The 19,734-nt window shown below is 52.8% G+C and overlaps 2 protein-coding genes across 3 annotated transcripts; both read left to right on the forward strand.

The window, feature by feature from the left end:
• Nucleotides 1-235: 235 nt before the first annotated feature.
• Nucleotides 236-7,180, forward strand: LOC128799497 (peptidase inhibitor 16-like). 2 transcript variants are annotated; one of them, XM_053963965.1, is made up of 5 exons: nucleotides 236-1,957; nucleotides 3,198-3,410; nucleotides 4,046-4,155; nucleotides 4,412-4,500; nucleotides 5,512-7,180. In XM_053963965.1, exons 1-5 carry the CDS (start codon nucleotides 1,805-1,807, stop codon nucleotides 5,634-5,636), a joined length of 690 nt encoding a protein of 229 aa, XP_053819940.1. In that variant the 5' UTR covers nucleotides 236-1,804; the 3' UTR covers nucleotides 5,637-7,180. The 2 variants fall into 2 exon arrangements, with proteins under 2 accessions (XP_053819940.1, XP_053819941.1); XM_053963966.1 differs by having other exon boundaries at nucleotides 5,515-7,180.
• A 3,195-nt stretch (nucleotides 7,181-10,375) lies between these two features.
• LOC128799493 (peptidase inhibitor 16-like) lies at nucleotides 10,376-18,548 on the forward strand. The gene is made up of 5 exons (XM_053963959.1): nucleotides 10,376-10,566; nucleotides 13,015-13,233; nucleotides 13,491-13,600; nucleotides 14,386-14,474; nucleotides 16,915-18,548. The coding sequence occupies exons 1-5, from the start codon at nucleotides 10,414-10,416 to the stop codon at nucleotides 17,055-17,057; spliced, it is 714 nt and encodes a 237-aa protein (XP_053819934.1). The 5' UTR covers nucleotides 10,376-10,413; the 3' UTR covers nucleotides 17,058-18,548.
• The last annotated feature ends 1,186 nt before the right edge of the window (nucleotides 18,549-19,734 follow it).

Raw genomic sequence — 19,734 nt, forward strand, 5'->3', positions numbered from 1 at the left:
ATGAGGTTTTCTATGGGCAGCTGGAAGTAGCCTCATGGTCAAAGGTCCTGGTTCTCCTGGAGAACTTCAATCATCCTGATATTTATTGGAGAGACAGCACAGCCCTGCACAGACTGGAAGTCCAGGAAGTTCCTGCAGGTCATTGAAAACAACTTTTTGATACAAGTGGTGGAGGAGCCAAGGAGGAGAAGTGTGTTTCTGTTTTGTACTGCCAAACCAGGAGGGACTGGTTGAAGATGGGAAGGTTGGGGAAAGCCTTGCCTGTAGTGACCCTTGTTATGGTGAAACTCAGGATCCTGTGTGGGAAGCAAAGCAGTAGCAGGGCTAGAACCCTGATTTTCCAGAGAGCCAGTTCAACCTTTCCAAAGACCTACTTAGAGGAATCCCATGGAATAGGGCTCTAGAAGGGAAGGAGGCCCAAAAAAGCTGGTCAATATTCAAGCATCCAGACTCAAGACCAGTGTATCCCCATGATCCAGAAATCAAGCAAAGAGGGCAGGAGACCTGCATGGAAGAGCAGTGAGGTTCTAGCAATTCTCAAATGGAAGAAAGACATTTATGGGATGTTGAAAAAGGGACAGGCACGTGAGAGATCTACAGGAACATCTTTGGGGTATGCAGGGATGCAACAAGGAAGGGTGCAGTCCACTTGGAATTGAGTCTGGCAAGGGATATCAAGAACAACAAGAAGGGCTTCTCCAAGTACATAAGCAGCAAAAGGAAGATTAGGGGAAATGTGGGGCTGCTGCTGAATCCAGTAGGTGTCCTGGGCACAGAGGACTCAACATCTTCTTTGCCTCAGGCTTTACTGCTGAGAGCAGCCCTCAGGAATCCCAGACATTGGAAGTAAGAGATGAAGGATGGAGAAAGGAAAGCTTCCCCTTGGTCACAGAAAGTTGAGAGAGATCAGCCAGGCAGACTTAACACCCATAAATCCTTGGTGGGATGCACCCACAGGTGCTGAGGGAGCTGGCAGGGGTTGTTGCTTAGCCATTCTTGATCATCTTTAAAAAACCCTGGAGAATGAGAGGTGCCCAATAATTGGAGAAAAGCCAGTGTTAAGTCCAGCCTTCAGAAAGGGCCAGAAGGAAGATCTGGGAAACTCCCAGCCAGCCAGCCTTCATCCCTGGAAATGTGATAGAACAGCTCATTCTGAAGATCATCACCAAGCACCTGAAAGTAAAGAAGGTTATTGGGAGTGGTCAGCATGGATTCACCAAGAAGAAATCCTGCTTGACCAATCTGATGCCCTCTATGATGGCACGGCAGGAGGGGTTGATGAGAAGAGAGCAGTGGATGGTGTCTAGCTTGACTTCAGCAAGGTTTTTGACACTGTGTCCTGTAACATCCCCATGGACAAGCTCAGGAAATGTGAGTTGGATGAATGGACACTGAGGTGGATCAAGAACTGGCTCAATGGCTGAGCTCAGAGGGTCGTGAGCAGAGCAGAATGCAGCTGGAGGCCTGTAGTCAGTGGCATTCCCCAGGGATCAGTATTCGGTCCAGTCTTATCCAATTTCTTCTTCTGAGGTTTGGTGCAGCAGAGGCTTGGATGAAGAATGCCAATCCAGGGATTGGGATTCAGGCATGGGGAGTGACCGTGCATGTTTGTTGGCACCAGCCCCAGTGCAGCCTCTCTATCAAGGCTGATATGTGACACGGGTGTGTCCCACGTGGCTTCAAAACTCTAATAAATATATTTCCTCCCCAATCTTCAAGCTGTTGGGTGTTCCTGGCTCTTGGGAGGTGCTTTAAATCTGACTGCCAGAGCCGTGGGCTGCTGAGAGCAGAAGCTGCCTGCACGATGCTGAGCTCAGGTCTTCCTCCCGTTCTGCTGGTGCTCTCAGTGCTGGAGCTGAGCTGGTCCCTGAGTGATGAAGAAAAGAAGATCATCTTGGATGAGCATAATAAATATCGCTCCCAGGTATCTCCTCCTGCCAAGGCTATGATGAAGATGGTGAGTGGCTTTTATTACAGAGGAATATTGGGGTGTTTGTGTGGTCCAAAGCTCAATCTTAATGCGAGGAGGGATCGGGGTGTTCCTTAGGGGAGGCAGAGCAATTCTTGTGTAGGGTTACAAGTAGGTGTTAATGGAGGGGTTCCCTAAAGTGCCTCTAAAGAGAAGAGTTTCCTTTACCTTTGGAGTTGTCTTTGATCATGTTCTAGAAGTTCCTAAGTGTGATGTGAGTCCCCAGATGCTGTTCCATGAGAGTGATGCAGCTCTCACTCACTTGAGTGCCTGCTGGAGCTCCCTGTGATGGCAGGAAGGGCAGGTGAGACCCTGCCATGAGCAGGTGCCATGACCTGGAGACTTTGTCATGGTCATTACCAAGAGGTGTTGGGGGAATCTTGCTGTGTGGGACATCACACAGTGCTCTGTGCCTGCATCAACTTCAACCGTGTCGGCCAAGTCTGTCAGTTATTTGGGCCCATCATGCTCCTACTCCTCCCCATGCTTTGTGCAGGGCTGCCTTGGATGTGAGGGATCCCCTGTTTTGCTTGAGGAGATCAAGTCAGGTCCCACATCATATGTGGCTGCAGCAGGATCAAAACTGAGCTCTAGAGATGGTGCTTTTTGTCTTGCTCAGCCTCTTGATTTGATTACAACTTGGCTATGAAGTTTTATCTTGCACCACATGTGATTTTTCCTCACTGTTTGCAAATCATGGGGAGGAGGAGGACAACTGTGTATCTGGAAAGTTGGAGCCCTTTCCTTCTCGGGTCACAGTGTGTGTAGAGGACACCTCCCTGCCTGGCCCAGAAGTTGCCCAGAATGAGTAAAGCCTTTGTGGTCTGGTAAATGGGAGTTTAACAACCAAACAATGTCAAAAAATCAGGGAAAGGAGACCTAACCAGTGACTGCAGAATCAAAGGGGACAGAGCCAGAACTCTCAGCACTGTGATGGTTTCTCCACACAGAGTTGAGGATGCTCCATGATGGTGTTAGATGAGCTCCAGGAGAGGTTGTGAGAGTTGAGCTGGTGCCCTGACCTTCTCCTGTTTGACCCATAAACCAAGGCTTGTGCTGGGACTGACCACGGAGCTCCCCTCTCCTGAGGACCATGTTGGGTAGGGGTTTGAATTTTCCTCATGAATGGGGAAACTGCAGCCAGACAGTGCAGGGGTCCTTGGTGAGTGCCTTGTTCCTGTTGGAGAGCCCAGTGTCCCTCTGTGTGCTGACACCGAGCTCCTTTCAGACCTGGGACGCAGACCTGGAGGTTGATGCTCAAGAGCATGCAGAGAAGTGCAGCTGGACCCAGAATGGGGGCCCAGGCAGGTTAAACCTCTTTGCTACAGCTTCAACCCTGGATGTGGAACTGGCCATTGAAGAATGGAACGGGGAGAGGAAATTCTACAACTTGACAACATCCACGTGTGTCCCCGGGCAGACGTGTGACAACTACACCCAGGTACCGGCTGCTGGGGTGGAGGGGCTGTTGGGACAGGAGCTGTACCACTGCCCCAGCTCCTCCCAAAATCTTTGCAAAAGGACAGGGAACCAGGTGGGATTCACAATGATAGAGGCAGACCTGGGCATGGTGTCAGTCATGAATGGCCTTTTGGAGAAGACCTTTTTTTGAAAGAAGCTCTGCAGCCCTTTTTTTGGCTGCTCAGCAGTGCCAGCTCAGTGCCAGCTTGTCTTGGGTAGAAGGATGAGGTCTGAGTTTTCCTTCACAGCTTGGGTGAGAGCAAGGAAGAGAAGCAATGGTGGTGGTAAGTGGATGGATGGATGGATGGATGGATGGATGGATGGATGGATGGATGGATGGATGGATGGATGGATGGTTCCAAGACCAAAGCAGAGGTGGTGATGATCTGCCTGGGTGGACTATATGTTAGGAAAGCTGTGGCACTGGAATATATGACCTTGGGAAGTTGGTTCAGACGGGGGCAAGGGAGAAGATCCTGAATGCCAAAGCAACATGGGGATGGGGATCTGGGGCACATGCTGGAAGATGAGGAAGATACTGGATCAGCCTTTAAGGCCAGGGCTGAGACTGCCTTCACCCAGTCCCCTCACCTTCAACCCTGGTCTTTGCCTTAGGTGGTCTGGGCAGAAACAACTCGCATTGGCTGTGGGAGCAGTTTTTGTAAGAAGATCCATGGAATTGGAACAGAGAACGCACATCTGCTTGTTTGCAGCTATTATCCTCCGTAAGTTCCAGGCCCCAATATCCATCCCCTGCTCTGTTCTGAGGAAGGTAACTCTGCTCCATGAAGTTAGCTGCCTTGGGGTCAGGCTGGTGAGTAAATGGCCCTGACAGGCCGTGGCAGGAGACCAAAACCTGTTTTCTACATTAATCCCAAGTTTTGCCTTGGCTGGGATATGCCAGCTGAATCAGCCCCCTCTCTGGGATGGATGTTTCCCTTTTCCTCACGCCTTCTTTATCTTGGCATTTTCTGCTTCCAGGAGTAATATAAAGGACAAAAAGCCCTACATGGAAGGACCCTCGTGTAAAATGTGTCCCAGGGGCAGAGTCTGTGTGAACAACCTGTGTGGTGAGTGAGTGGAGCCATGTGTGGCCGTGGAGGGACTGTTGGGACTGAGACCCTGGGCTGGGTCTGAGCTCTGAACCCTCGTGGAGCTGTCAGGAAGCCCTTGAACTGCAGCTCCAGGGCTGGACCATGAGACATCAGGAGCAATTGCTGCTCCTAACAGAGATCAACTGGCTCAAGATGAGGAGGATTGGACAAGGGCCTTGTACCCCTTTAGGCAGCGGTTTTTGCCCCTTGTGGGGCAGGAGGTTGTGAGGGACATGAGATGTCTCCAGGTTGGGAGCCCCAGAGTGGGGGATGGCCCAGAGTGACCTGAGAGGGGTTGGCTGCTGTTACAGCCCCTTGTTGGTTTCTGCTGGTCCTGCTCAGTGCAGGGGATCCACTGAGGTCAGCTGAGCCAGCCCTAACCCATGGCACTTTTCATCTCTGTATCTCTTTCATTCACCCTAACAGCCCTGCCAAAATTCACAGCCACAGCCAAACCAGAACCCACAGCATCAGAGGCCAACATAACCACAGCCAAGCCACCATCAAAAACTCACTTCCAACCAAAATCGCAGCCAAGCCACCACCCACAGCCACACTGTCAAACACAGCCAAGCCCAAACCCCCAGTACTCTCACCCATCCATCACAAGAGCCAAACCAAAACCTGCCACCACTCTCCCAACAACAACCTCAGCCAGGCCAAAACCCACAACACCAATCACAATCACAGCTCTGGCTAAGCCAAAACGCACCACAACTCTGGCTAAGCCAGTATCTGCTGCTGCAACACCAGCATGTGCCACAACGGCAAAGACACAACCAAAAACTGCCACAACCACACAGCCAGAGCACAAAGACCTGATCCTGTTGAGACAAACAGGCTCACTCTTTCCTTTGAGCTCATGTTAGACCCATGTCCAGAGGTTGAGGCAGGCAATGGAGAGCCTCTTAGCTCCTTCACTAAAGAGGATCTTCTACTCTAACTTCATCTGTTCTTCTTTTCCTTCCATATCTGCCCTGGATACAGAAGAACTGGAGACAAACTCGGACCAGACAAGTGTGGATCCATCCAAAGGAGGAGCCCCCAGTACCTGCTTGGGCCTTTCGCTCTTCCTCCTCCCCAGTGCCATCCTGCTGGGCCTTCTGCTCTGAAGGGTCTTCCTCAGCTTCCCTGCACCCCTCACCAAGGCTTTTGTCAGTGCTGGTTGTCCACAGCCCTGGTAGGCTCAGGAGACTCCTTGGACAATTCACACACTCCCTCCTTACGCTGCCTCCTCTGCTGCAGCCCCGGCGAGCCAAGGGCAGCCAACAGTGCTGGGGAACTTTGTCCCCTTCCTGAGGAGACCTGAGGGCAGGAGGGTGTTTGCCATAATGCTGGTGACCTTGGATGCTTCTCCTTTTTCCCGGCTTCTGTTCCATTTCCAGGCTGGAAGTGTTGAGCTCTCCCACCCACCTGCCCGTGTGGCCGGCAGGCCCCGCCACAGCCTGACCCTGGGGACAGCAGGGTGGCCTGGGGACAGTGAGACATGGTGGTTGGCTTTGGTGTTTGTAGATGAGACATGGTGGTTGACTTTGGTGTTTGCCAGGAGGAATTTCCCATAGAAATGCTCTTTTCCCTACAAATGTGTTTCTTTCATTTTTGGACATACTTTATCTCTTTCCTACCTTGTCCAAATAGAGTGGGTATTTGGGGATTTCGGTTTCCTCCTGGTTCTGGTGGAGCTCTGGCCAGTACTGCCCAGCTGTTCCCCCCTCTCCACATCATATTCACACCTCTCCTCCTCACAGTCTGCAGCCGTTGAGGCCTCCCTCTCTCCTCCTCCCTCTCTATTGCTGGCACATGTCCCATTACTCAGTCACTCCAATGCCACAGATTTATTTTATGTGTGTGCCTGCACCTGTGTGCACGGACAGAAGAGAAACCTTCAGAGCTGAGAGAAGCCATGAGTTAATTTATGTAGCTTTTCCCTGCATGGCTTAATTCTTTGCATAATTTCAGTGTATCTGAATTTAAATACAGATCCTGCTGGATGTGTAACTTGTGTGTGTGTGGTCAGGGAGAGCAAATCCCTGCATGTGTTGGAAAGATCTGAGCTCCAGAGATACAGGTGATGCTGTTGCAGGTCACTGGTGGCTCTGCTGCCTGGCAGCACCAGCTGTCCTGCAGGAGCCCAGCTGTCTGCAGACTGTTCTGAGGTCCCTGGCCAGTCCAGCCCAGCCAGGAGGTGACCAGCAGATGGCACTGGGAGAGGCACCGCTGAGAACTGGGCAGCTCAGCCCTGCCCACAGTTCAGAGCTTTATTTCATTGCCAGCTTCCGATGTAGTTAAGAATCAGATTTAAAATAGCCTCGTGCCCAGGTGCCGTGGCTGCTGCACGCTCTGGGGGCAGGCTGAGCTCCTGCTGCCGAGCTGCCTTTGGGGGAGAAATCCCTCCCTGCCTTATGGACAGATGAAAAAATGCAGCCCCAGAGGCTGCTCCTCAGCCGTGTGAGGGGAGAGGGCTCGGAGCTGGGAGAGCATTTCAGGTCCTCATCTGCTTTTGCATCTGCGTGAAGGACAGTGAGGCATTCCTTAAAAATTCCCTAGAAACACTACCAAGAGCAGAAAAACATTTCTCCTCCCAGCGAGATCAGGGCACTCGGGCAAACCCTGATTTTTTGCAGCGCTGGATCCCCCACCCTGCTGAGAGCCATCGAGGCACAGCGGTGCTGCTGATTATCAGCCACCAACAGAATTCCAGGATTGAAGTGTTTTATCACTGGTGTGGGGCTGTGAACCTTGTGAAAACTCTTGGGTTTTGTTTTCCTGAAGGTTTTGACTTGTGGGGACAGGGCTGTTGTGCAAGGACCTATTTATAGAGATCCTTGCAGCAGAAAACTCCAACCCAGAAGGAAATCCGCTTTCCTCTTGCCCTGCTCCCCGGGACAGCGGGGCTGAGCCTGCCCACACAGCCATTTGCATTTGGGGGTATGCTGCTGGCAGTTCCATCCAGCTTCCAAATATTCCCTCAGAGTGTTTGGGTTGAAAATGCTCTCATTCCACGATGTCCTGTGTGGGTCTGGGGAGGACCCACCTTTCTTGATCTTGCTTCCTGGTTGCTTTTTGCTAAAAGGTTTTGCCCTTCAAGGCCATTGAAACCATCTGCAAAACTAAAACAGGAGGGCAGTTCTTCTGGTGGTAAGGAATCTATTTTGGCCAAATCTACCACGCCCCAGTCTGCAGCACGGCTTCCAGAGTAGCTCCTGTTTTCAGCTGCCAGAGGGGAGTGGTGCTCACACCTTCTGCATTGTCAGGGTGGGAAACCCACAATGGCAAAACTGGGATGACCAAGGGGAGGTTTTGATACCTTGGCCAAAGAACTGCAAGTGAGCCCTGGTCATTTTCCTCATCTTGAGCTCCAGTTTCACAGATCCTTGGAAAGGCTGCAGGAAGCTGGGACCTCCCTAGAGAGTCTGGTGTTCCTAGTGACCTGCTGAGGTGGAATTGGGTGGGAATGGGGCTGTTCCTGCAGCTGTTGAGGCATTGTGGTGACAGACACAATCAGATGAGTCACAGAGAGGGTGTCTAACTGTGGCCTCCCTCACCTCAGCTCTCCTGGGCACTCACTGTACTGGTTTGGACAATACCCCACTCTCACCCTGCCCAGCTCAGAGGGATTCCCAGTCAACAGTTGCATGCCAGCATTTTTAAATAATAGAATGGATGAATGAATAGCGTGGAAGACAATAAATTCCTCCAGAGCTCATAAATCTGGGTGAGTAGGGAGAAAAGAGATCCTGTTACTCCCACACCTGTGCAGGAGCCTTGTAGACACCGGCCAGCCCTGCTGGAGACCCTCGAGACGTGAGTCAGTAGAAGCCCAGGCTTGGTCACTTGTGTGCTGCAGAGTGGGGCCTCTCTGGAGCCAGCAGAGCCTGTCAGGTGTCGGTGTGTGGCTCCTGTCCCCGTGCAGTGGCTGCTGCTCCCCGGGGTGTGGGGATGGGGCTGTTCCTTGAGAGAGCAGAAGGAAAGCTGCATTCCACACACACTTACCTAATGCCGGCTGGACACGAGTGTCAGCTCCAGGGTGGGGCTTGGACCTTGCACTGCTAATCTTGATGCTTTAGAGCTTTAGACATTGGCTCCAGAAGGAGCCGTCAGAGCAGGTTGGGAGTTGAGAAATGACCCTGCACCCCTTTGGCAGCCGCCCTGCACTTGCCAAAGGCATCAGCTCTTACTCATGTTTCCCCATGAGCCACATGCCCTGGTGATGACTCCTCCAGGGCTGTTTGCTCTTCCCCACAATCTCTGTGCATCCCATTTTCCTTCACCGTTGCTGCCACACTATCTCCTGCAGGGCTCAGCCAGGGTGCTGTAGTGCCAGGGGCTATGGGCAACTTGGCCCTGCATCTCCACATCGCCTTTGGAGAGACCAGCACCTGTACTGGTCTAGTGGAAGGTGTCCCTGCTCATGGCAGAGAGGTTGGAATGAGATAAGCTCTCAGGTTCTTCCCAACCCAAACCATTCCATGGCTCTAAAATTCTCAGCACTGCCTTGTTCCATGTAAGCCAGGCCACGGTGAGCTGGCCAGCAGGAGCTGCAGCCCATGTTGATGTTTGCTAGATGCTTCTTCAGGTCTCCAGAGATCCAACAGCAAATGTGTTGAGGTGTCTCCATCAAGAAACAGATTTACCTTAGCTATACGTGGGAATCTCTAGTTTGACCATCTGAGTTGAAGATCTAGTGAGATCTTGGCCTCAGACCCCACTTGCAGGAATTGTTGGAGAATTGAGGGCATGGCTGACCCCAAAGCTAGTGAAGGACAAGGTAATACACAGAGCTAAGAGATCTGGGGGGCAGTAGGAGAGCTGTTGTGGTGAGAGAAGTGATCCGTGTGGTCCAAAACCAAAGGAAAACCGACAAAGCATTGCCTGGGGAGTGGGGAGGGGAGGGGGGAGGCAAAGCCGGCAGCGTGTGATTAACTTGGCTCTGCTCTCCAGAGCTGCCCACCCGCTGATCCTCTCTAACAGGCTGTGATCCCAGCGGAGCTCCTGGAGCCGGGCCGGGCGGTTGCACAATCGCAGATGGGGAGCCGAGGCTGGAGCAGCCCGGGGGGCTCGGCCAGACCGGCTCCGGCGCGGGGGCTGCGGGACACGGATATTGAGCCCTCCAGGTGTCTGCGGGGAGGGAGCACAGCCTGTCCCCGCAGAGCCATGGTTTGGTTATTGCAGCCAGCCCTGAGGGCAGCCACAGATTCCCAACTCTTCTGTCTGGGGCAATTTCAGCTCTGTACCCTGTTCTTCCTTTCCTGCTCCCCCTTCTCCTGATGGTTCAGGGAAGAGGCATCAACCCTCTGCTTGCCCCTGTTCCCAGCAGGCTGGGCAGCCCAGGGGCTGTTCCTCAGCTGCCAAACGCTGTCCCCCCAACACAGACACGGGGCTGGCCGAGGTGGCTCTGACTCTGTCTGGGGAGTTGCTGTGCTGCAAACTGCTCTCAGCAATTGCATCTTGCTGCCTTTGTTTCTAAGGCAGCTGCATTCCAGGCACGGGGGAAGACCCGTGTGAAAACAGGGCTGTGTCAATTGCTGTGGGATTATTGTTATAGATTAGAAGAAATGGAACAGGAGGTGGAAGAGAGGACCCGTAACTGAGGGCTCAGGGGATGGCTGAGGTTTGGAGTAGCACAGGCTTGGATGAAGAATGCCAGTCCAGGGATTGGGATTCAGGCACAGGGTCTGTCCCAGGGAGAGGACCCTGCGTGTTTGTTGGCACTGCTGCCTCTCCATCAAGGCCGATATGTGAGATGGGTGTGTTCTGCATGGCTCCAAAACTCTAATAAATATATTTCCTCCCCAATCTTCAAGCTGTTGGGTGTTCCTTGCTTTTGGGAGGTGCTTTAAATCTGACTGCCAGAGCCGTGGGCTGCTGAGAGCAGAAGCTGCCTGCACGATGCTGAGCTCAGGTCTTCCTCCCGTTCTGCTGGTGCTCTCAGTGCTGGAGCTGAGCTGGTCCCTGAGTGATGAAGAAAAGAAGATCATCTTGGATGAGCATAATAAATATCGCTCCCAGGTATCTCCTCCTGCCAAGGCTATGATGAAGATGGTGAGTGGCTTTTATTACAGAGGAATATTGGAGTGTTTGTGTGGTCCAAGGCTCAATCTTAATGCGAGGAGGGATCGGGGTGTTCCTTAGGGGAGGCAGAGCAATTCTTGTGTAGGGTTACAAGTAGGTGTTAATGGAGGGGTTCCCTAAAGTGCCTCTAAAGAGAAGAGTTTCCTTTACCTTTGGAGTTGTCTTTGATCATGTTCTAGAAGTTCCTAAGTGTGATGTGAGTCCCCAGATGCTGTTCCATGAGAGTGATGCAGCTCTCACTCACTTGAGTGCCTGCTGGAGCTCCCTGTAATGGCAGGAAGGGCAGGTGAGACCCTGCCATGAGCAGGTGCCATGACCTGGAGACTTTGTCATGGTCATTACCAAGAGGTGTTGGGGGAATCTTGCTGTGTGGGACATCACACAGTGCTCTGTATTTGCCTTTGCAGGTGAAGGTACTTTTATGTATTGGAGGGAATGTCAGCTTGTCAGTCAAGGTCTTTTAGTTATTTGGGCTCATCACACTCCTAATCCTCGCCATGACTTGGTGTCTTGGAGATGTGGGCTCCCCTATTTTGTTTGGGGAAATCAAGTCAATCAAACCTACTACAGGTCATCAGTGGAACCTGTAGTAGGACCAAAAACAAGCTTGGTGCTGCTGCTGCTGCTTTCTGTCTTGTTCAGACTCTTGATTTGATTAGAATTTGGCTATGAAGTTTTATCTTGCACCACATGTGATTTTTCCTCACTGTTTGCAAACCACACAGAGAAGGATAATTGTTTATCATGGAGAGTTGGAGTCCTTTCCTCTTTGGGTCACAGTGTGCTTGAGGACACCTCCCTGCCTGGCCCAGAAGTTGCCCAGAATGAGTAAAACCTTTTTGGGTTGGTAAATGAGAGCTTAACAATCAGAAGAAGCAAAAAGTTAAACTCAGGGAGAGAAGGCCTGACCAGTGACTGCAGAATCAAAGGGGACAGAGCCAGAACCCTCAGCACCATGATCCCATCAAACCCACCAGGCACAGCAAACTCAGAGTATCAGGGCTTTGGAGCCAAAGGCTTAGAGAAAGCCTGAGGGAAATGATCTCTCAGGGTCCTTAAGTCAATTCCAAACCTGTGGGGGCTGCTCCTAGCTGAATCTTTGATTGCAGCCCCTGTGCTTTGAGATGCTCCTTCTGCAGCTTCTGCTCCTGCTTGAACACACAGGACCTGCTCGTTGTCTGGGGACAAAGGCTTTTTCAATTTGTAGCCCAGCAAATATTTAGCTCACAGCAGCCCTGACGATTCCTCAGTAGAGGTTTTCCATGAGAACACCGTCCTCGTCTCCCTCCTGGGACCTTTGTTTGGGCTGAGTTTGCCTCTGGGTTCACCTGCTGCCGTGGCACTGTGCCTGGCTGAGATCACTTCATGCTTCCTTTTGGGACATGGGGCTGGTTGCTCTGGAAATATTTAGTTGAAGGAGGGGATCTGTATCCTAAAGCCACTTTATTAATGAGGCAAATCTGCAGGTGTGAGTCCCCCGTTTATGGAGCCCAGCTCTGTGTCAGAGGAAGAGGGGGGTGTGCTCCCCAAATTGGGTCTCCAGCCATCTCTGTCAGCGTGGCTTGGGGCCATGGTGGGAGGTGAACCAACACCCTGTGTCCCATCCAGCTGCCTTCAGGCCTGTCCTCATCCCCTCGACACCCCAATGGTGACATGCCCTCCTGTCTGGCACCTTTTGGATGCAGCCCTGGCTCTGTCCAGGAAGGTGTTCCCTCAGGACCCCTGTTTGCAGGGCTGCCTTCCAGAGCCAAGCCGCTCTCTCCATCAAGGATGGTCCAAACAGCTGCAGTGCAGGATTCCCAGATGCATGCCTGTGAGAAAAGCTCTCCACCTTCTCCTCCTCCTCCTCCTCGTTCTCCTCCTGCACATCCCTGTGGCCGGGGGCTCAGCTGGTGGCGGGGCCGCTGCCGCTCCAGAGGGGGCTCCTGGCCGGCAGCCAGGCAGCCACGTCTCGGTTCCAGGCAAACAGATGATGCTTCCCAGGAGCCTGTGCTCCCAGGCTTTGTTCAGCTGCCAGGAGAGATGTGTCCCATTCCCCTCCTATCCCCACCCTGGGCGAGGAGGGATGGCCCCAGACCTCTCTGGCGTGACCCACAGTGGGTTTCCTTCTTCCTCCATGACTTCATGGTTTCTCCATGCTGAGTTGAGGATGCTCCATTAGATGAGCTCCAGGAGAGGTTGTGAGAGTTGAGCTGGTGCCCTGACCTTCTCCTGTTTGACCCATAAGCCAAAGTTCAGTTTGTGCTGGGACTGACCATGGAGCTCCCCTCTCCTGAGGACTGTGTTGGGTAGGGGTTTGAATTTTCCTCATGAATGGGGAAACTGCAGCCAGACAGTGCAGGGGTCCTTGGTGAGTGCCTTGTTCCTGTTGGAGAGCCCAGTGTCCCTCTCTGTGTGCTGACACCAAGCTCCTTTCAGACCTGGGACAAGGAGCTGGAGGCCCTTGCTCAATCCTATGCAGAGAAGTGCATCTGGGACCACAACAAGGAGAGGGGCCGACGGGGAGAAAACCTCTTTGCCATGGCCCCAACCCTGGAACTAGAATTCGCCGTGGAAGATTGGAACGGGGAGGAGAAATTCTACAACTTGACAACATCCACGTGTGTCCCCGGGCAGATGTGTGGCCACTACACCCAGGTACCAGCTGCTGGGGTGGAGGGGTGGCTGCTCAGCAGAGCTGGGTGCCAGATTTTCTCAGACAGAGAGATGAAGTCTGAGTGTTTCTTTGCAGCTTGGGTAGGAGCAGAGATGGTGGTGGATGCCAAAGCAACATGGGGATGTGGGAACTGGGGCATACTCTGTGGGATGAGGATGTCTTTGGAGCAGCCTTTAAGGCCAGGGGACAAGTTGCCTTCACCCAATCTCCTCACCTCCACCCTGGATTTTTGCCTTAGGTTGTCTGGTCAAGCACACATCAGATTGGCTGCGGGGCACATTTTTGTGAGAAGATTGATGGAATCGAAACAGAGAACATGCACCTGCTTGTTTGCAACTATTATCCCCCGTAAGTCCCAGGCCCTGCATGGATTGGTGCATCTCAGTGGGGTTTCCGTGCTGGAAATACCCTGGCTTCAGCCCTTATGTCACAGCAGGGTTTGTCCTTGGTCAGAAATAGAAGTTCCAAATAATGCTTCTGTTATCTTGGGTTGGTCCCAGACTAAGGAAGGGTTGTCTGGAGATCCTGGCCTGTGATTGTGACTGCTGAGTGCTGGTTCAGCTCCTGGAACACAGCCAGGGAGGGACCTTCCCCAAGAGCTGCTCAAGGCTGAGGTGGCAGTAACTGAGGGTACAAACACCTCCCTGCCCTGGGCCTTGTTCTTCCCTGTCAGCAGCAGCTGTCACCTGGGGTGGAGAAGCCATTCTGAGCAGCAGGAAGGGTTGGACGTGGGAGCAGAGCTGGGTACCTCCTTCCCAGCCCTGGGACCAGCCTTGGCACTGCTTGCTTGGAGCTGCTGAGAGCACCAAGAGTGGCCAGTGGCTGCAGACCTTCCTGGGGTCTGGAGCAGAAGTGAGACAAGTATTCCCTGTCCCAATATCCATCCCCTGCTCTGTTCTGAGGGGCGTGAGGGATCTGCTCCATGGAGTTGTCTGCCCTGGTTTTAGCTGCCTTGGGGTCAGGCTGGTGAGTAAATGGCCCTGACAGGCCGTGGCAGGAGACCAAGACCTGTTTTCTACATTAATCCCAAGTTTTGCCTTGGCTGGGATATGCCAGCTGAATCAGCCCCCTCTCTGGGATGGGTGTTTTCCCTTTCCTCACGCCTTCTTTATCTTGGCATTTTCTGCTTCCAGGGGTAACATGAAAGGCAAAAAGCCCTACATGGAAGGACCCTCGTGTGAAATGTGCCCCATGGACACAGTCTGTGTGAACAACCTGTGTGGTGAGTGAGCAGAGCCACAGAGCCCCTGGAGAGGCTGTTGGGACTGAGACCCCGGGCTGGGTCTGAGCTCTGAACCCTCCTGGAGCTGTCAGGAAGCCCTTGAACTGCAGCTCCAGGGCTGGACCATGAGACAGGACAACTGTCTTAACATAAGGAGGAGCCTGTACCCCTTTAGGCAGCGGTTTTTGCCCCTTGTGGGGCAGGAGGTTGTGAGGGACATGAGATGTCTCCAGGTTGGGAGCCCCAGAGTGGGGGATGGCCCAGAGTGACCTGAGAGGGGTTGGCTGCTGTTACAGCCCCTTGTTGGTTTCTGCTGGTCCTGCTCAGTGCAGGGGATCCACTGAGGTCAGCTGAGCCAGCCCTAACCCATGGCACTTTTCATCTCTCACCAGAACTCGTTGTAGAAGAGACCACTCCGGCCTCTGTGACAACAAAGGCAAGGCCATCCACCCCAGCCACAGCCAAACCAGAGCCCACAGCCAAACCAGAGCCCACAGCCAAACCAGAGCCCACAGCCAAACCAGAGCCCACAGCCACAGCCAAACCAGAGCCCACAGCCAAACCAGAGCCCACAGCCAAACCAGAGCCCACAGCCACAGGCAAACCAGAACCCATATCACCAGTGTCCACCACAGCTGAACCAGAACCCACACCAGTGTCCACCACAGCCAAACCGGCACCAAGACCAGTACACACTACAGCAAAACCTGAACCCACACCAGCGTCCACCACAGCCAAATCTGAACCCACAAAACCAGTGTCTACCACAACCAAGCCAAAACCTACAAGCACACTTCCAACCACAACCACAGCCAAGCCACCACCCACAGCCACACTCCCAACCACAGCCAAGCCCAAAGCCCCAGCACAGGCATCCTTCAGCACAGCCAAGCCAAAACCTGCCAGCACCCTCCCAACAACCCCAGCCAGGCCAAAACCCACAACACCAGCAGCCACCACAGCCATGGCCAAGCCAAAACCCACCATGCCAGCAGCCACCAGCACTGCAGCCAAGCCAAAGCCCACCACAACTATGGCCAAGCCAATACCCACCACCCCAAAACCCACCCTAACAACCACCGCCACTAAGCCAACAACCAGCACTACCCTCAAGACAACGCCCACCCCCCTGAAACCCAACACAACAAACACCACCAGCAAACCAACAGCCTCCACACCAGCCCCCACCACAATCACCACCACCAAACCAACACCCACCACCACCACCACCAAACCAAACCCCACCACACCAAAACCCATCACCACCACCCCCAAACCAAACCCCACCACAACCACCACCACCACCAAACCAAACCCTACTACGACCACCACCAAACCGAACCCCACCACACCAAAACCCATCACCACCACCCCCAAACCAAACCCTACTACAACCACCACCAAACCAACACCCACCACACCAAACCCCACCACAACCACCTCTACAGCCAAGCCAAAGCCAACCACAACTATGGCCAAGCCAACACCCACCACACCAAAATCCACCCCAACTGTAGCTAAGCCAAAACTTGCTACAGCCACAGCCAAACCAACACCCACCACACCAACATCTACCACCACTACAGCCAAGCCAACACCTCCTGCTACAACACTGGCACCTGCCACAACAACAAAGACACAGCTGAAAACTGCCACAGCCACAAAGCCAGAACCAGAAAGGCCTGATCCTACTGAGGCAACCGGGATCACTCTTTCCTTTGAGCCCACCTTAGACCCAGATTATAAAGTATCTCCAGAGGCAGACACTGGAGAGCCTCTTAGCTCCTTCACTACAGAGGATCCAGCCTTATTAGAAAGCATGGGCACAGCCTTCAGCCCCAGATCAGTCCCAGAAATAAAGAAAAGTGTCAAAGAGCATGGGAAAGAGAAATCAGCCTTTCCCAGTCCATCTCCATCCCTCAGCCAAGCTGTTCCAGAGATGAAGCTAGGTTTCAATAGTGCTGAGCTCATAACCCCCTCCAAGTCAGGGGTCCTCAGCCCTGAAGAGCCCACGTTCTTGCACTTAACATCATCCTCCAAAGACAAAAAAGGGCCGAGCCCCCATTTCCAGACCTCCCTCTCAGGTAAGGCAACCGTGGAGTTTGTCCTGGCATGGACACTTGGACATTCAGGGATCCCCAAGCAGCATGGAGAGGGCTTGGGAGGAGCAGTGTCAGACTGGTCCTTTGGATCCTCCTCTTGTATGTGGCACCAAGCCTTTTCCTCACTCTTTGCTCTAACCCTGAGGGGCTGGTTGGATGTCTCATCTCTGAAGCATGGTCCCGTTCACAGCCTGCTCCCACTAACGCACAGCTTCCCTGGACCAGAGCTCTGCTGCCTCACGGAGCCTCGGGGCACGTCATGGCACACCTGCATGAGTGGGAGCTTCTCTTCCGCCAGATCTTCCCCTCTAACTCCACATTTTCCTCTCTTCTTCCAGCAGGTGCCCTGGATACAGAAGAACTGGAGACAAACTCGGACCAGACAAGTGTGGATCCATCCAAAGGAGGAGCCCCCAGTACCTGCTTGGGCCTTTCGCTCTTCCTCCTCCCCAGTGCCATCCTGCTGGGCCTTCTGCTCTGAAGGGTCTTCCTCAGCTTCCCTGCACCCCTCACCAAGGCTTTTGTCAGCGCTGGTTGTCCACAGCCCTGGTAGGCTCAGGAGACTCCTTGGACAATTCACACACTCCCTCCTTACGCTGCCTCCTCTGCTGCAGCCCCGGCGAGCCAAGGGCAGCCAACAGTGCTGGGGAACTTTGTCCCCTTCCTGAGGAGACCTGAGGGCAGGAGGGTGTTTGCCATAATGCTGGTGACCTTGGATGCTTCTTCTTTTTCCCGGCTTCTGTTCCATTTCCAGGCTGGAAGTGTTGAGCTCTCCCACCCACCTGCCCGTGTGGCTGGCAGGCCCCGCCACAGCCTGACCCTGGGGACAGCAGGGTGGCCTGGGGACAGTGAGACATGGTGGTTGGCTTTGGTGTTTGTAGATGAGACATGGTGGTTGGCTTTGGTGGTTTTTTCCAGCAGAAATGCTCTTTCCCTTCCCAATGTGTCCGTCTCAATTTTGGACAAGTTTTACCTCTTTCCCTTCTTGTCCAAATAGAGTGGCTGTTTTGAGGATTTCAGTTTCCTCCTGGTTCTGGTGGAGCTCTGGCCAGTACTGCCCAGCTGTTCCCCCCTCTCCTCCTCACACTCTGCAGCCCTTGCCTCCTCCCAAGCCACAGATTTATTTTACGCATGTGCCTGCACCTGTGCACGCACAGAAGAGAAACCTTCAGAGCTGAGAGAGGCCACCAGCTCCTCCATGTAGCTTTTCCCTGCATGGCTTCGTTCTTTGCATAATTTCAGTGTATTTGAATTTAGATACAGATTCCTCTTGACATGTAATCTGTGTGTGTGTGGTCAAGGAGGACAAGTCCCCACATGTGTTGGTACAATCTCAGCTCCAGAGATACAAGTGACCTTGTTAGAGGTTTTTGGTGGCTCCTGGGACCACTGGCATTGTCTGGGCCACCGTGTTTTGTTACCCCACGTCTCTCCTCCCTTCACCTGAGGATTCCCAGTCAGGTGTGTTAAATATGTGACAAGCTTTGCAGACAGGTGGAAGGAAGATAACAGGGAGATACAGCCCCTTCTCTGGTCATTGCACCCTTTCATTTCTACAGAGGAGGTGGAGGATGACCTGAAGGCCATTATTCATTTCCTCCACTACTGCTCTGTCCTGTGCATCCCCAGAGCATGCACTGAATAAATCCTGTTGTGAAAGTCTGTTCACTCTCTCTCTGGGGGATCTGGACACCTGGGAGCTACTTATTATACCTGTAAAATGCCCTTAATTATGTGCTTACATAGAGTTGCTAAAAGACAACATGACTTCTGTGGGTCCTGAAGGGTTTTTTTGGCTTTCCAAAAGTATCCATGTGCTGCTTTTTGTAAGGGTGTAACTTAATGTTTTTAAACCTGTGTAAAAGCAGCAGGAGGCCATGGGGATTGCAGATGACGCAGGGAATTTTTCTTGAGCATCCAGCTGAGTGTAAAGTAAAAATGTGTCCCCACCAGGAATTCTTGGACAAGGAAAGCAAGGGAAAAAGAGCTAAGAGAAAAAAAAAAAAAACAAACAAAAAAAAAACAAACAAACAAAAAAAAAAAAATAAAAACTATGTATGGCTGGAGCACATCTGGTTCTTTGCTTTAGGAAGCACAAGCCTCTCACACACAATTTCATCTCTGCGGCACAGAAAAAAGTTAAATACAAGTGTGCATCCCCAGATTCTGTTTTTTTGCAGCACTATCGCCTCAGAACATCCTTCTGGGAGCAGCATAGGGGGAAAGGGCCTCGAGAGGCAGAATCAGGACTGGAGTGATTCTGGTATCTGACTTTGCCTTTTGCTTTTCCCCATCCTCCTGCCCCTGCTTTTCCCAGCAAAGCTGCCCTGCAGCTCCACATTCCCCTTCTCCCGAGCCCCTGCTGCAGGAGCCCGGCAGCACCAGCTGTCCTGCAGGAGCCCAGCTGTCTGCAGACTGTTCTGAGGTCCCTGGCCAGTCCAGCCCAGCCAGGAGGTGACCAGCAGATGGCACTGGGAGAGGCACCGCTGAGAACTGGGCAGCTCAGCCCTGCCCACAGTTCAGAGCTTTATTTCATTGCCAGCTTCCGATGTAGTTAAGAATCAGATTTAAAATAGCCTCGTGCCCAGGTGCCGTGGCTGCTGCACGCTCTGGGGGCAGGCTGAGCTCCTGCTGCCGAGCTGCCTTTGGGGGAGAAATCCCTCCCTGCCTTATGGACAGATGAAAAAATGCAGCCCCAGAGGCTGCTCCTCAGCCGTGTGAGGGGAGAGGGCTCGGAGCTGGGAGAGCATTTCAGGTCCTCATCTGCTTTTGCATCTGCGTGAAGGACAGTGAGGCATTCCTTAAAAATTCCCTAGAAACACTACCAAGAGCAGAAAAACATTTCTCCTCCCAGCGAGATCAGGGCACTCGGGCAAACCCTGATTTTTTGCAGCACTGGATCCCCCACCCTGCTGAGAGCCATCGAGGCACAGCGGTGCTGCTGATTATCAGCCACCAACAGAATTCCAGGATTGAAGTGTTTTATCACTGGTGTGGGGCTGTGAACCTTGTGAAAACTCTTGGGTTTTGTTTTCCTGAAGGTTTTGACTTGTGGCTGTTGTGCAAGGACCTATTTATAGAGATCCTTGCAGCAGAAAACTCCAAGCCAGAAGGAAATCCGCTTTCCTCTTGCCCTGCTCCCCGGGACAGCGGGGCTG

This window comes from Vidua chalybeata, chromosome 24 (genome assembly GCF_026979565.1).
Source record: "Vidua chalybeata isolate OUT-0048 chromosome 24, bVidCha1 merged haplotype, whole genome shotgun sequence".
Lineage (NCBI taxonomy): Eukaryota > Metazoa > Chordata > Aves > Passeriformes > Viduidae > Vidua > Vidua chalybeata.